Here is a 13,800-nt window from a genome sequence, read left to right on the forward strand (position 1 = left end):
ACTGTCCCCTATCTTACCATTGACATTTTATTTTATGATCTCCCAATATCACTGGACTAAGAAAACATGGCCATCTGTTCTATAAGTGGCAAACCCACAAAAGCTTTCCCTTCTCTGTGTCTCTAAGGTTGTTCCCTTGAGACACTGTTCACAATTTCAGCACATGCAGTAAAGCTATTGATATTGTTGGGTGGTTAATTTATTAAATTCTCCCTATCAGGTTAAAACCTCACCAGTCACTGGGTCCTTACCTGGAGAAGGGCAAGGGAGAGCCTTCTTATACTTCTATTTAAGCAGTTTTTCTACATAACCCCTGTTTAGCATGGGGACTTGTGTTTTCTTATCAGGTTTTTCAGTGTGAGGTTAGAAGCTTGGGGCTGAGTATAGCTGGGGAAAGAAAAGACAGTAGGAGGAAGAAAATAGGGAAAGAAAAATGGTGTGACATAAAGAAACGCAGCCTGCAGGAACTAGGATTAGGGCTAGTTCTCCTTCAGCTTTGTAAATGATTTCTCTCTCATCCCCCAGGAGAACCAGTGAAGACATCCATTCAGGAATCAGAAGCATTTTTACCTCAGGTACAGAATAAATGATCTGATTTGGTATTGTATTGCAAGCACAGTATCTGTGGAGAACACTGATGGCTTTAAAAATATCTGTCCATTAAGAATTCTTTGTAACAATAGGATGCTGAGGGTGTGCTATTCTGAGAACTCTTCTGTTCTAAAGGGGAACCTTGGATGTAGCAAAGAGAAAGATGTTCAAGTGGATTGCATTAGTGAACTTTGGAATGCAGGAAAATTCCAAAGTGGCATTTCTCTTCTCAGCTGAGTGATTGCTGAATATATAAGTAAGCAGTGACACTGAACCTTGACTTGGTCTGACTTTTTCTATGCTGATACCTCTTCTCCATAATAGAAAGGCCTCCTTTTGTATTGGTTTGGAAAGATATCACTTGTACAATCTCAGGTTACTGTGGAAACATATGACCCATCTTTTCTCTGTGTTTTAAATTATCTTTATCCCACAAAGCTACGACATGCGTAAAGAGACTGCAATTTTTATTAAAATTAAATAGAAACTGAAGTAGCTTGTTGATATTGAAGGGAAATGTCAGCTGTGATGACTTCAGCCTGTGTCTATTGAGTGACTCACCTGCCAAAAGGAAATTTAAGGAAATCCAAAAGAAAAGATCATATGGGTGGAACCTTGAGGAAAAGAACAATGTTTAGGGTCTTTAACAATCCCTGCTTTCCTTTCCAGCACATACTGGAAGAGAGATATAAGATGCAGAGCAAGCCCCTGGGCATCTGCCTGATAATTGATTGCATTGGCAATGACACAGGTAGGTGTGAATTTTCCAGATGAACTGATGCTCCCACAGTGAGATCATGGCACACACAAGCTGTATTCAGCGAGTGATCCACACTAGCTGCTGTAACAAACCGATGCCAAAATGTGGTTTCACACATGAAGGGTAGTTTCTCACTCATGTTGCAGTCTGGTGTGGGTGGTACTGTAGTGCTTTGTTGCATGTGCTCATCATCGGAGGGCTTGGAGTTTTCCTCAGGATCCTCTATATCTGGCTGGTGGATGAAGGAAGCGAGTGGAAGGTCTCACAAGAGACTTTAGGGACAGGCCTGAAAGTGACATGCATCATTTCCACCCTCATTCCTTTGGTTAGAACTCATGTGCCCCATCCAACCACAGTAGACAAGTTGTGTGTCAGGAGGAAAATGAAAGGAGGTTGGGGGAACACATAGCGTTGTCTCTGGCACAAAGGCAAACTTTGTGAAAGTTGGTGAGCTTCAGTCTTGTCTTTCCATGCTGGCTGCTGTGGCAGGGAAGAGTCCTGGGATCCAAAGGGGGGTTTAAAATGGAGAGTGTTCTGGGCTTCAGTATTATCAGATACCCCATCATTTCACCTAGATAGACTCTGAAAGCTTTTCTGGGGAACATTAAAAATAGGATAAATTTGTGTTCCCTTAGAGGCAACGTGTCCCTTAGTTCTGTCACCCTGGACTTTGGTTATTGGCCTGAGTGTGTACTACCTGTGTGTCACCTTTCTTTGGATCTGAATCGATTCTTTTGCTCAGTTGTTGGATGTCTGACTCGAACTGAATTAGTCACTGATGGTGCATCAAAAGAGAACAATAAGAGCCTAGATAAGTACAGTAACATTTGGTTTAATTATTTATCTTTCTTTTTTAAAAAAAATTAATTTATTTATTTTAAATAAATTTATTTGTTTATTTTTGGCTGCGTTGGGTCTTCGTTGCTGCACGCAGGCTTTCTCTAGTTGCAGCGAGTGGGGGCTACTCTTTGTTGCGGTGCGTGGGCTTCTCATTGCGGTGGCTTCTCTTGTTGCGGAGCACGGGCTCTAGGAGCACAGGCTTCAGTAGTTGTGGCTCGCGGGCTCTAGAGCGCAGGCTCAGTAGCTGTGGCGCACGGGCCCAATTGCTTTGCGGCATGTGGGATCCTCCCGGACCAGGGCTTGAACCCATGCCCCCCGGCACTGGCAGGCGGATTCTCAACCGAGGCGCCACAAGGGAAATCCCTATCTCTTTCTTGAAAGGATTGCTCGTTCTATTTCCACAGTTGTCCAGCTTCTCAACATTCTCTTAGAATGAGTCAGAACTGTCTTCTAGGCTCACTTAGAATGTTACCATGGTGAGTTTTATGGGAAGAGAATCCAAGAGAAGATCAAATTAGGAAATATTAGGCTGAATTTCCCAGGATTTCAGGTATGATCTCACTTTCTCATGGCCTATATTTGGTTGGATGTGAGAAATGCTATCTCCTGAGCTATAGATGTGTCCTTTATTTATTTATTTAATTTTATTTTTCTTAAATTGAGGTGTGGTTGATGTACAAGATGTGTTCTTTCTGTTTTAGCCATTAGTATTCACATAAGAATGAGAAAATATTTTCTCAGTGAGTAACTTCCTGCTTTAAAAGAGATTGTGTAATTGTCCTCCTCTTTTGGTTGTAATCAGTTCTGCTTCATGTGTTAGCAGGAAGTTCCCAACTGGACTTGGTGCAGGATGTGTATCTGTTGTATGAGGGGAATCACAAAGATAAAGCCATGACTTGTGAATTTGTGGCTATAATCCACTGTCTGCTTCCCTTGCTGAGTTAGAGGCCTCTTTTAGGCAGGGACTGAGTGTATATTTGTATTTTTCTGTGTTATAAGATTGTGATCAGAGTTGAGCCCTGGAATACGACTGTGTGGGTTTGAATCATGGCTCTGCCATGGCCTAGCTTGTTACCTGTGGCAGTTTTTCTAGCCTCTCTGTAGCTCAGTTTTTCTTCTGTAAAATGAGTTAATAACAGGACCCACCTCATAGGGAGGTTGGGAGGAGTGAGTGAGTCCTACCTGTAAAGAACTTAGGGCAGTGCCTGACACACACACTGTAAGCACGTACTAAATGCCAGTTAATGTTATTTGTACATTTTGTTTGTTTAATTTTAGTTGCAAACCACTGAGCTAGAACTTGCCATGGCTTTGTGCTTGGTACGTGGAGCCTGACTCAGACAAGTGAGAGACCAGAGAACTGGGGTCCTGAGGCTGTTCTGGGCTTATAGGGGAGTGGGGCAGGTCCCCATAGCCTGGGGCTAACTGGAATAGAAGGGGTAACCCCAAGAGGGGGTAACTTCTGGGGACATACGCAGATGGATAGCTGGGGAGACTATTCCTACTAGTCATGGTATGAGCGGGCCTGACAGAGAAAGAGAATCTGAACACAAATGCCAGGGGGAGGGAGGGCAGAGAGTGGCAAGGCCTGATGGGAGAGAAAAATGGAAAGGAGCGTAGAATCAGAATCTCTAGGAGCTGGAGCAGGGGCATCTTTGATGAGGTAAGAACAGGTGTTGGCCTGAGGTGCATTTGTACGTCTGCTTCCTTGACTCAAGCTCTCCCTGCCTCTGGGAACAATACAAATAACTGGGCTTGAGGCCACATCTACAACGCCCTTGGGCTCAGGTGGCTAAGTGACAGGTAAAGAAACCAGATAGCACGCTCTTACTTCTGTTGTGCTGTGGCTTTCATCAGCTGACGGGTCCTGAATCCATTTATACACCCAGCTGAGACTCAGAACGGCAGGAGAGTATTAATTAACGTGAAATGGAAGACACAGTTTCTTCTCACACTCCCGCTCTAGGCCTCCAGCACTTCATTTTCCAATTCCCCTCCCAGCGATTTTTCTCTGAGGACTCCGGGCTGGGAATCCTGCTTGGATTGACAGTAGTCTTAATTATGTGCAACACTTTTCATTTCTTCATTTCCTAACAGCCCAGTTCGTCTAGATGATTCTGTGGGGTTTCCTTTGTCTCTTCCCTAGTTAACTTTCTCACTTGGTTAACGCTGAACTTTTGGGAGGAGTGCAGGAGTCTGGCAATAAACATTATTACAGGGCTTCCCTGGTGGCGCAGTGGTTGAGAATCTGCCTGCTAATGCAGGGGACATGGGTTCGAGCCCTGGTCCGGGAAGATCCCACATGCTGCGGAGCAACTAGGCCCGTGAGCCACAACTACTGAGCCTGAGTATCTGGAGCCTGTGCTCCGCAACAAGAGAGGCCGCGACAATGAGAGGCCCGCGCACCGCGATGAAGAGTGGCCCCCGCTTGCCGCAACTAGAGAAAGCCCTCGCACAGAAACAGAGACCCAACACAGCCAAAAATAAATAAATTAATTAAAAAAAAAAGAAACTGCTTTCTTCTTAAAAAAAAAAAACCCAAAAAACATTATTACTAGAAACGAGGGCTCTCACTTCCTGTAATAAATCTCTTATACATATCACTGTATTATCTTATTGGTTCTTTTCTCTGGAGAACCCTAATACAAGTTTTTGCGTGGACATATATTTTCAATTCTCCTGAGTGGGATTGCTGGTAAATACCGCCCCCCTCACCACCTTTTTTTAAAACTGTCTCAAATTCTCTTCCTCTTCATAGCTTCTGGCTCAGGGCCATTTCAGCAGCCCACTAATTGTTCTCTCTTCCTAAGGATATAACTCTGTCAAACCCATAAAAAAAAAAAAAAAAAAGAAAAGAAACTAACAATAATATGATAAGACTAACTTGAGGGTGGTAGTGATCAGGGTGTAAATTTTTTTTTTTTTTTTTTTTTTTTGCTGTGTTGGGTCTTCGTTGCGTGCGGGCTTTCTCTAGTTGTGGTGAGTGGGGGCTACTCTTTGTTGCGGCGTGTGGGCTTCTCATTGAGGTGGCTTCTCTTGTTGCGGAGCACAGGCTCTAGGGCACGCTGTCTTCAGTAGTTGTGGTGCTCGGGCTCAGTAGTTGTAGGTCTCGGGCTCTAGAGCACAGCCTCAGTAGTTGTGGCGCACGGGTTTAGTTGCTCCCCAGCATGTGGGATCTTCCCGGACCAGGGATCGAACCCATGTCCCTTGTATTGGCAGGCAGATTCTTAACCAATGAACCCAGGGAAGTCCCAGGGTGTAAAATTTATTAAAAATATACTATGTGTCAGGTGCTTTGCTAATTCCTTTACAGGGATTCTCACTTAATTTTCATAAATATTACTGCAAGATAGGTACTATTATCCCCATTTTCAAGGTGAGCAAGCAGAGCACAATAAACTTCCTTTCTAACTTCTCTAGTTAAGTAATAGAGCTGGGATTTGAAAGCTTGACTGCAAAGCCTCTGCTTTTAGCTACTTTGCTGTAAGTTCCATGCAGGTGGGGAGCTTTCCCTATGTGTATCCAGAACCTGGAACCGTGCCTGGTACGTGGGAGCTCAGTAAATATTTGTTGGGTGAATGAATGAAGGAGTAAGCTCTACTGGTCTTGGTGTGTTTCTAAAACCATTCCTTTGTACCTGTAGAATTTAGAAGACTCTCTTATACCTATCTTCTCCTGTCCTCAAAAAAAAAATCAGACTTTTATCCAAAGAGTATGTAATTTCCCCAAACCTTTACAGATTTATTCTTCCTTTATCCCATAAATGTTTATTGCACCCCTACTATTGCAGAACACCATGCTTGGGACTTCCCTGGTTGCCCAGTGGTAAAGAATCTGCCTTCCAATGCAGGGGATGTGGGTTTGATCCCTGGTCGGGGAACTAAGAAAAACAAATACTGTATGCTAACACATATATATGGAATCTAAAAAAAAAAAAAAGGTTCTGAAGAACCTAGGGGCAGGACAGGAATAAAGACGCAGATATAGAGAATGGACTTGAGGACATAGGGAGGGGGAAGGGTAAGCTGGGACTAAGTGAGAGAGTAGCATTGACATATATACACTACCAAATGTAAAACAGATAGCTAGTGGGAAGCAGCTGCATAGCACAGGGAGATCAGCTTGGTGCTTTGAGACCACCTAGAGGGGTGGGATAGGGAGGGTAGGAGGGAGACGCAAGAGGGAGGGGATAAGGGATATATGTATACGTAGAGCTGATTCACTTTGTTATACAGCAGAAACTAACACAAAAATGTAAAGCAATTATACTCCAATAAAGAGGTTAAAAAAAATAACTTAAATATAAACAGCAGTGAATGGTATGGTTGATACACCAAATCATGTTACTGCAGTAAAAGATAAGTTTGGTAGAGTACCGAAGCAAAAAGAAATAAGTTCATATTAAAGTTTGGACACATTAGTTATTCAAATTAAAAACAAAACCAAAAAACCCCACCTTGCTTGGCCCTTTGTGAAGCAGGTATGGAGGCCATGAATTAGAGTCTGGCCTCAGAGCCACATTGTGAACAAAGATAAGGTTATAAGGTTATTGTTTGGTGGCTCATTCTTGAGAAGAATCCTTGGAGAAGTCAGTAACCTCTTCTTGAAGCAGACATGGAGACGTAAGGTTTTGAGGCTAATTAGTTCAGTGGCTTTGTGCTTGGTGTCCTCGGTGTTGCGTCACCTGTGTCAGAGACCTAGCAAAGCTAGACCTGTGCGGGGCCCTGCTTCGAGGTGCCCTGACATAGCACTGGACTTTTGCTCTTGTGTTTGGAGCCGAGAAGCGAAAGCCTCACATCACAGACACTTGGACTCTGGACCTTGACCTAGGGCTCTGGCTGGTTTTTAGGCTGCTCAATGAAAGCTGGTGTTTGCAGATTTTAAGAGGACATGTTTATTCCTCTCTTTTCTCCCTGCTCTTTCTGAAAAGCTTGAAGATTTTTCTGTACTTTTAACCAGGCTAAGGCTTAGATTCTTCTAGCAGATGCTGCACATTTCCCTGGGAAATCTTGCGTAAGTAAACTTCCTCTTCTAACAGAGCAGCAGTAGTCCTGAAAGCCCGAAGTTGATTGGAAAGAGCTTTGCAGTGGTGTTGATTGGAGCTTGGCTGCTCCTTGGGGTTACCCAGCCTCCTTTCCTCATTTTCCCTTAATGGAATGGGCAACAACCCAAATCAGTAGCATTTTCCTGCACTGATAGATGTAAACAAATCTCAGCAAGGGGAGTCGGAGCAGCCACTGTGGCCTCTGCTCCTGAGCTTTGAAGACACGTGGTAAGTGACACATGAGATGGTAGATGGAGGCTTTGTTCCCATGGAGCGGCTACTGCTGCCTGCCAGCTTGAGTGCCAAGGAAGTGGAGTCTCCCCTCTTAACTCCTGTGGGAATAGCAGACTATTAACGATAGCTTCCCTGGGGGCAAAAGACCAGGAAGTCTGTGGTGGTATGCTTTTTTTTCTGGGCATTCTTATCCTCTGAGATCAAGCAGCCATTCAGTTGGAAAACTAGCATCACTAATGAAATTTCCCTTTAAATCAGTGCTACATAGCAAACCCTTTTTTCACAGACAGCATAAAGCTAGGGTATAAAGAATTATAGGTCCACGATCCCTTACTGGGGACCCTTGCATTTCAAAATTTTAAAGTTTTAAGAGTTTAGAAAGATGACATGGTCCATATACTGTAATTTATAGAACATTCCAGTGGGGTCTAGGGCAGTACCCCATAATCAAATATGTGACTATTTCTACAACAAAAGGAATGGATATTTACACTAAGTGGAATAAAGACTATAAATAGCTTCTCATCAGTTCAGGAAAGGTTTTGCCACAAAATGAGTCAGGGAAAAGAACCTAAGTTTTTCAGAGCTTTTAGGGTCTTGGAATTGTGGATAAGGAGTGGTGGGTATGTGGAAAAGCAGAGGACTTTTAGGCCACCTGAGGGACCACAGAAGTCTCTCTTGACATGTTTATTATTGATATTGTTTTCTCCTAAGAAAAGCTAGTCCAGAAGGAATTACTAGTGATCATTTGTGCTTAAAAAAAAAAAAAGGCATTTATAAAGTAGTTTATAATTTCGAGTGTATATGGATCGTCCAGTAACACCCCCGATTGTTGATGTCCCTGAACAAATGGAAAGTCAGATTTATACAAGCCCCACTCCCCCCAACCCTGCTTCCTCCCTCACTCTTTCTTCTGTCTTTATTCACCATCATCCTTCCACTTGGGGGCCTTTCCTTTGCCCTGTTTTTTTTGGAGCCGCAGCTGAATTACACCTTTCCCGTAATCTCCTCTCCAGGTGTCTCAGACCACACTGATCTTTCCTACTCTGATCTCCTATTTTACCTAAAATCCTACTGTTCTATGTGACATGTCAGTCATTGTTTTGTGCACATTTATACACTTTGCTTCTCTAGCAAGATTATGGGCTCCTTGAAGAACAGGAACTACATTGTATACTTCATCTGTATCCCCTCATCACAGTGTTTCTGTAACACAGGAAGAGGAACTTTGTAAAACATGAGTTTTGGGGTCAAGTGAGTTTAAGAAATAATTTGTTCCTCTTTAGGAGATTTGCAGTGAATGTTGGCCTTAAAGTTTCCGAGCAGTGTTCCTGTAACGAAACCTGGTTAAGTCTTGTCAACCTTGCATTTCTCATTCACATTTGACCTCAAAACTCCCCTTTCCACTAAGAATATCCTGCCCACTTGTGTTCCATTCATGTGCTTTATAGTAATTTGAGCTGGGCTTATTAAAGGTACTCAATAAGTGATCGTGAATAGACTGATGAAGCATCCCCTCTTTCTTATTTATTCTATACATTTATGTAATGAATCCCTTTTTTTAGATAGTGTCAAGATAAATGTGAGCTCATTTTTGGTCAAAACACATTCTAAATGAACGAGGTCATGACATTTTATTTCATTCTTTGGATTTCATCTCAGTAGTCCCCAAACGGGTGGGTAATGCTGATCCTAGCCCTGCACGAACAGCCCTGTACTAACTTCAAGGCCAGAAGAAATCCCTTATCATTTCAGGAAGTTAATAAAGGAGCAGGTGAATTTTTTCAGAGATAGGGCTGGGTCAGGAGTGGGGTTTCCCAGGTGGGTAGAAGGAGAAGTGGGACTAATGCGGTTGGTTGAAGCTTTATTTTCCAAACTCAACACCCACGTTTTTCTTCCCCTATTTGCAAGTAAGGACAAGGAAGTTACTGTTGATACATGGGACACAGAATCTGGCTGCCCTGAGTCCATTTTAGTTTAGAGTGTAGAGACCTCCCTCTGGGTTCTAAGGAGGTATATGCCATGCAAGAGAGGTATCGCAGGCAGGCTGCATGATTTGTGGTGCAGTGGCTGCCTTTATATTCTTTAAAACTAATATATTTGAATAAGCACTCAACAGTTTGCAAAGCATCTTGACAGAAATCTCAATGGGTCCTCTCAGCCACCTTCTGGAGGACACGGTATAGGCATTGGTATTGATCCATTTTATATATGAATAAACTACAGATGTAACCTGTTCAAAGTCACACTGTCACAACCCCCCTGATCCTGTAAATTAGACTGGACTATATCTGTGTTCTTGCTGGCCCAAGAAAGAACAACAGCTGGCACCAGTCCTCACCAACTGATAGAGGAAAGGTGTGCTGTTAATGGGAAATGCCAGCTGTGATGACTTCAGGCTGTGTCCATTGAGTGACTGTTGCCACAGGGATGTTTAAGGGATGTTCCGTCTTGGTCTGAGGCCCATCCAGATCTGGTGTTCTGATTGGCCTTATACTTGGCCTTGGGGACCTGTATGGCTTTTGGGTTCACCTCCAGCTCTTAGCCCTTTTCCTTCTGTTCTATTAGGTAAGGACTTCCTGCCCTAGACCTCAGATTCCCATCTCCTTCTTAGCTCTTCTGCTAGTGTAAGTTAGTTTTATTTCAGGACCAGTTAGTTTTTTTTCAGGACCAGGCAAGGTTCAGACCAGTAAGTGGGTGGAAGAGCCAGGACTGAAACTCAGATCTTGTGATTCCAAGACTGTTCCTCTTTCACCCGGATCACGCAGCTGCCTGCTGACTGCCTTGCGACAGCCCAGCTGCTCCAGCCAGAACCTGCGGGGAGCCCAGATAAAGAAAAGAGATTAAGGCACAGGACAGCATGTGTTCTGTCCAGACCTCTGCATATCAGGATGGAAAGGGAGACTGTGGCTTTCTTTCAAGGACTTTGATAGGGGAGTAAATCTATCAGTGAAAAGAGGCTTTTGAGGGGAGCAAGCCAGCCTGAGATAACAAGTAAACAAAAGAGCTTTGCGCCTGGTGCTTCTCTGTTTGCTTCTGCCCCCTAGAGGAGAGAATGCCCCATGACTGGAGACTGTGACTCCTGAAAGGGAGAGTTTGGACTAAAGCAGTGGGGATGGCACTGGGGTCCTAGTCCAGGTTCTCTCACATGGTGCAGCACTTTGTTTCATCCTGAGCGCAGAACTGGGTACTGAAGCCTTGCCTACACCCTCAGAGGCCATGCCTAGTGGGCGGTGCTGCTACGCCTTTTCTACCACTCTGAGATCCTATGTGGACAAGTGAGGTATTTAATAGGTTTTCCACAACTGTCATTTCCTGATAATACTTACTTATCACAGGGGTTTAAGGAGGTTGGCACCTTTTTTTTTTTTTTTTTTTTTTTAATTTTATTTATTTATTTATTTGTTTGTTTATTTATGGCTGTGTTTGGTCTTCGTTTCTGTGCGAGGGCTTTCTCTAGTTGCGGCAAGCGGGGGCCACTCTTCATCGCGGTGCGCGGGCCTCTCACTATCGCGGCCTCTCTTGTTGCGGGGCACAGGCTCCAGACGCGCAGGCTCAGTAATTGTGGCTCACGGGCCTAGCCGCTCTGCGGCATGTGGGATCTTCCCAGACCAGGGCTCGAACCCGTGTCCCCTGCATTAGCAGGCAGATTCTCAACCCCTGCGCCACCAGGGAAACCCCGGCACCTTTTTTATATCTCTTCATTATGACGTGACATATATATATATATATATATATACACAAATTCATTTTTTTCACCCTTACCTATGGCCCAGGCAGAAGGAGAAAAGTAAGTAGCCTAACTACATTCTTAGGGAATGGTTATTATCATTCTCTTTTGTTGACTTACCTGGTGAATTATTTATCTGATAATGTGTACAAATCACTCCAAAATTTAGTAGCTTAAAACAACAATATGAATTTATTTATATCTCTCACAGTTTCTGTGGGTCTGGAATTTAGGAGTGGCTTAGCCAGGTTGTTCTGGCCCTGAGTCTCTTGGGAGGTTGTGGTCAGATGTCAGCTGGGGTCATCTGAAGGCTTGATTGGCTTTGGAGGGGCTTCTCGGGTACTCAGTCACGTGGCTGGTTGGTGCGAGGCCTAAGTTCTTCTCCATGGAGGCCTCTCCACGTGGCATGGGGGACCTGTATTGACTGTTCTCAAGACATGGCAACTGGCTTCCCCCAGAGTGAGTTGTTCCACAGTGACCTGGTTTTGGAAGAAACGTTGTATCTCTTCGGCCACATTCCATTCATTAGAAACGAGTTACCAAGTTGGTCCACATTCAAGGGGAGGGGAATTATACTCTATCTTTTTAAGGGAGGAGTGTCAAAGAATCATGGACTTATTTAAAACCGCCATATCTGGCAGGATGTGGGTCTCCTGAGTGGAATGTTCTACAAGGCTCTATGTGATTGTGTCCAGATACTGCTCATAGGCTGGGTGAATTAAATTAAGAGCACACAAGCCAGCTCTTATTTGTCCAGTGGCTGCTTAGATTCCAGATTTTTGTTAACCCAAGGCTGTGTTTCTTTTCCAACTTTTAATCTTTTTCCTGTTTCCTGTTGAGAAGCCAGAAGAGAAATTGTGATTGCTTACTTTTACTTTTATAGTTTATTAGTGGTTGGTAAAGTTGGCAAGACAAGACAGTTGAAACTATTGGTTGAAGCGGTGAGTCTCTGAATTATTTGTCTGTCCATACTTCATATTGTTCCCATTTAGTGTCGAGAATTGAGAATTTGTAGTAAACTGTTATATGTACCTTCAGTTATTTATCTCCCCTTGACCCCTTTGGGTGATGCCTAAACTGTTATGAGATAGGACCCCTCTGTTCCTTGGTGGAAGTTATAGGTACTCTGATTACTACCATGTTGTTTGGTTTGGGGTGAATAGAATTCACCCAATAGAATTCTGGAAGGTCATACCCCAGGGGAGGAAGAGAAGTGGGTACATAGTCATGAGACAGGGAAGCAAATCCAGAGAAGTGGCTAATAGTTTGGATGACAACCTGAATTAGGAGATTCTTGTTTAGCCTCTGGGCTTAGGACAGAATGGTTCTTCTGCTCTGAAAATGGACTAAGAACTGAAGGCATCCCTCAGACAAGGAATAGAAACTTAAAGGGTAGCTCAAAAGGATGTGGACTTTTTGAATGAGGAAGAGAAAGATGTCTCTCTTTGCTATTAGAAAGATGAAACAATTCGGTACCTACTTCTCCAATGAAGGCAACTGAGCAGATGGGAACAAAGTAGATGGGTAGGATTTCTAGGGTTCCAAGGCCATAGAAACTTCTGGAAGATGAACAAAAAGATTTTTAAAAAGAGAACAGGGAATATTTTTATTGAGCACCAGGAGCTTTATTTGTATTATCTCATTTAATCTTCACAGCATCCTCATAGGGTGGGTATCCACTTCCACTTAAAGCTAGGGAGACCCACTTCCTTAAAGCAATGCAGCCCATAGGTGTGGTGAGGTCAGTGTTAGAAGGCAGGCTTGTCTGCTTTTTCCACTGCCTTACACTGCTTCTCGAGGCAAAGTCAACCCAGGATTCCTGGAAATTAGGAGAAGAATCTCTGGGGGTCCTGTAGGGCAGAGGTCCCCAACCCTCCAACCACTGACTGGTACGGGTCTGGGGCCTCACAGCAGGAGGTGAGTGGCGGGCGAGCGAGTGAAGCTTCATCTGTATTTACAGCTGCTCCCCATCGCTCACATTACTGCCTGAGCTCCGCCTCCTGTCAGATCAGTGGCAGCATTAGATTTTCATAGGAGCACGAACTCTACTGTGAACTCTGCATGTGAGGGATCTAGGTTGTGTGCTCCTTATGAGAATCTAATGCCTGATGATCTGAGGTGGAGCTGAGGTAGTGATGCTAGAGCTGGGAAGAGGCTGCAAATACAGATTATCATTAGCAGAGAGGTTTGACTGCACAGAGACCATAGTAAATCAATTGCTTGCAGACTCATATCAAAACCCTATCAGTGAGGGGAAAGTGACAGTTAAGCTGCATCTGGTGGCAGGCTTTATAGTGGCAAATGAGTTGATGTACTTCAGTTGTACAGCAGCTGCATCTGGTGGCAGGCTTTAAGTCAGAATCCAACACTTACTTTAGTCCATGCGTGGCCCACCCATTATTTTATTTACCATTTCCGTCCACACCTCTTTCCCGCACTGCGCACTTGTCTCAGTCACAGTTTTGGTAAGCCCGCAAGCTAACCCTAGCCAAGATAGGTAAAAAACAAACAGTGCTGGAGAGCTTCTTTGAAAAGAGGGAAAGACCCAATGATGAGACAGCAGAAGACTCTAAGACTGCCAACAAAAAGAAAGCTTCATTT

General features: G+C 43.9%; 1 protein-coding gene across 16 annotated transcripts in view; it reads left to right on the forward strand.

Moving 5' to 3' along the window:
* The window catches only part of CFLAR (CASP8 and FADD like apoptosis regulator), a 62,662-nt gene that overhangs the window by 25,634 nt on the left and 23,228 nt on the right, over positions 1-13,800 (forward strand). For 15 of the 16 annotated variants that reach the window (XM_036857584.1, XM_036857573.1, XM_036857577.1 and 12 more), the window contains 2 exons: positions 526-575; positions 1,261-1,342. In XM_036857584.1, coding sequence (XP_036713479.1) covers positions 526-575; positions 1,261-1,342 — 132 coding nt within the window. The remainder of the gene's footprint in view (positions 1-525; positions 576-1,260; positions 1,343-13,800) is intronic. The other variant, XM_036857588.1, reaches the window with a different exon arrangement.

Source organism: Balaenoptera musculus, chromosome 7, assembly GCF_009873245.2.
Source record: "Balaenoptera musculus isolate JJ_BM4_2016_0621 chromosome 7, mBalMus1.pri.v3, whole genome shotgun sequence".
Taxonomy (NCBI): Eukaryota; Metazoa; Chordata; class Mammalia; order Artiodactyla; family Balaenopteridae; genus Balaenoptera; species Balaenoptera musculus.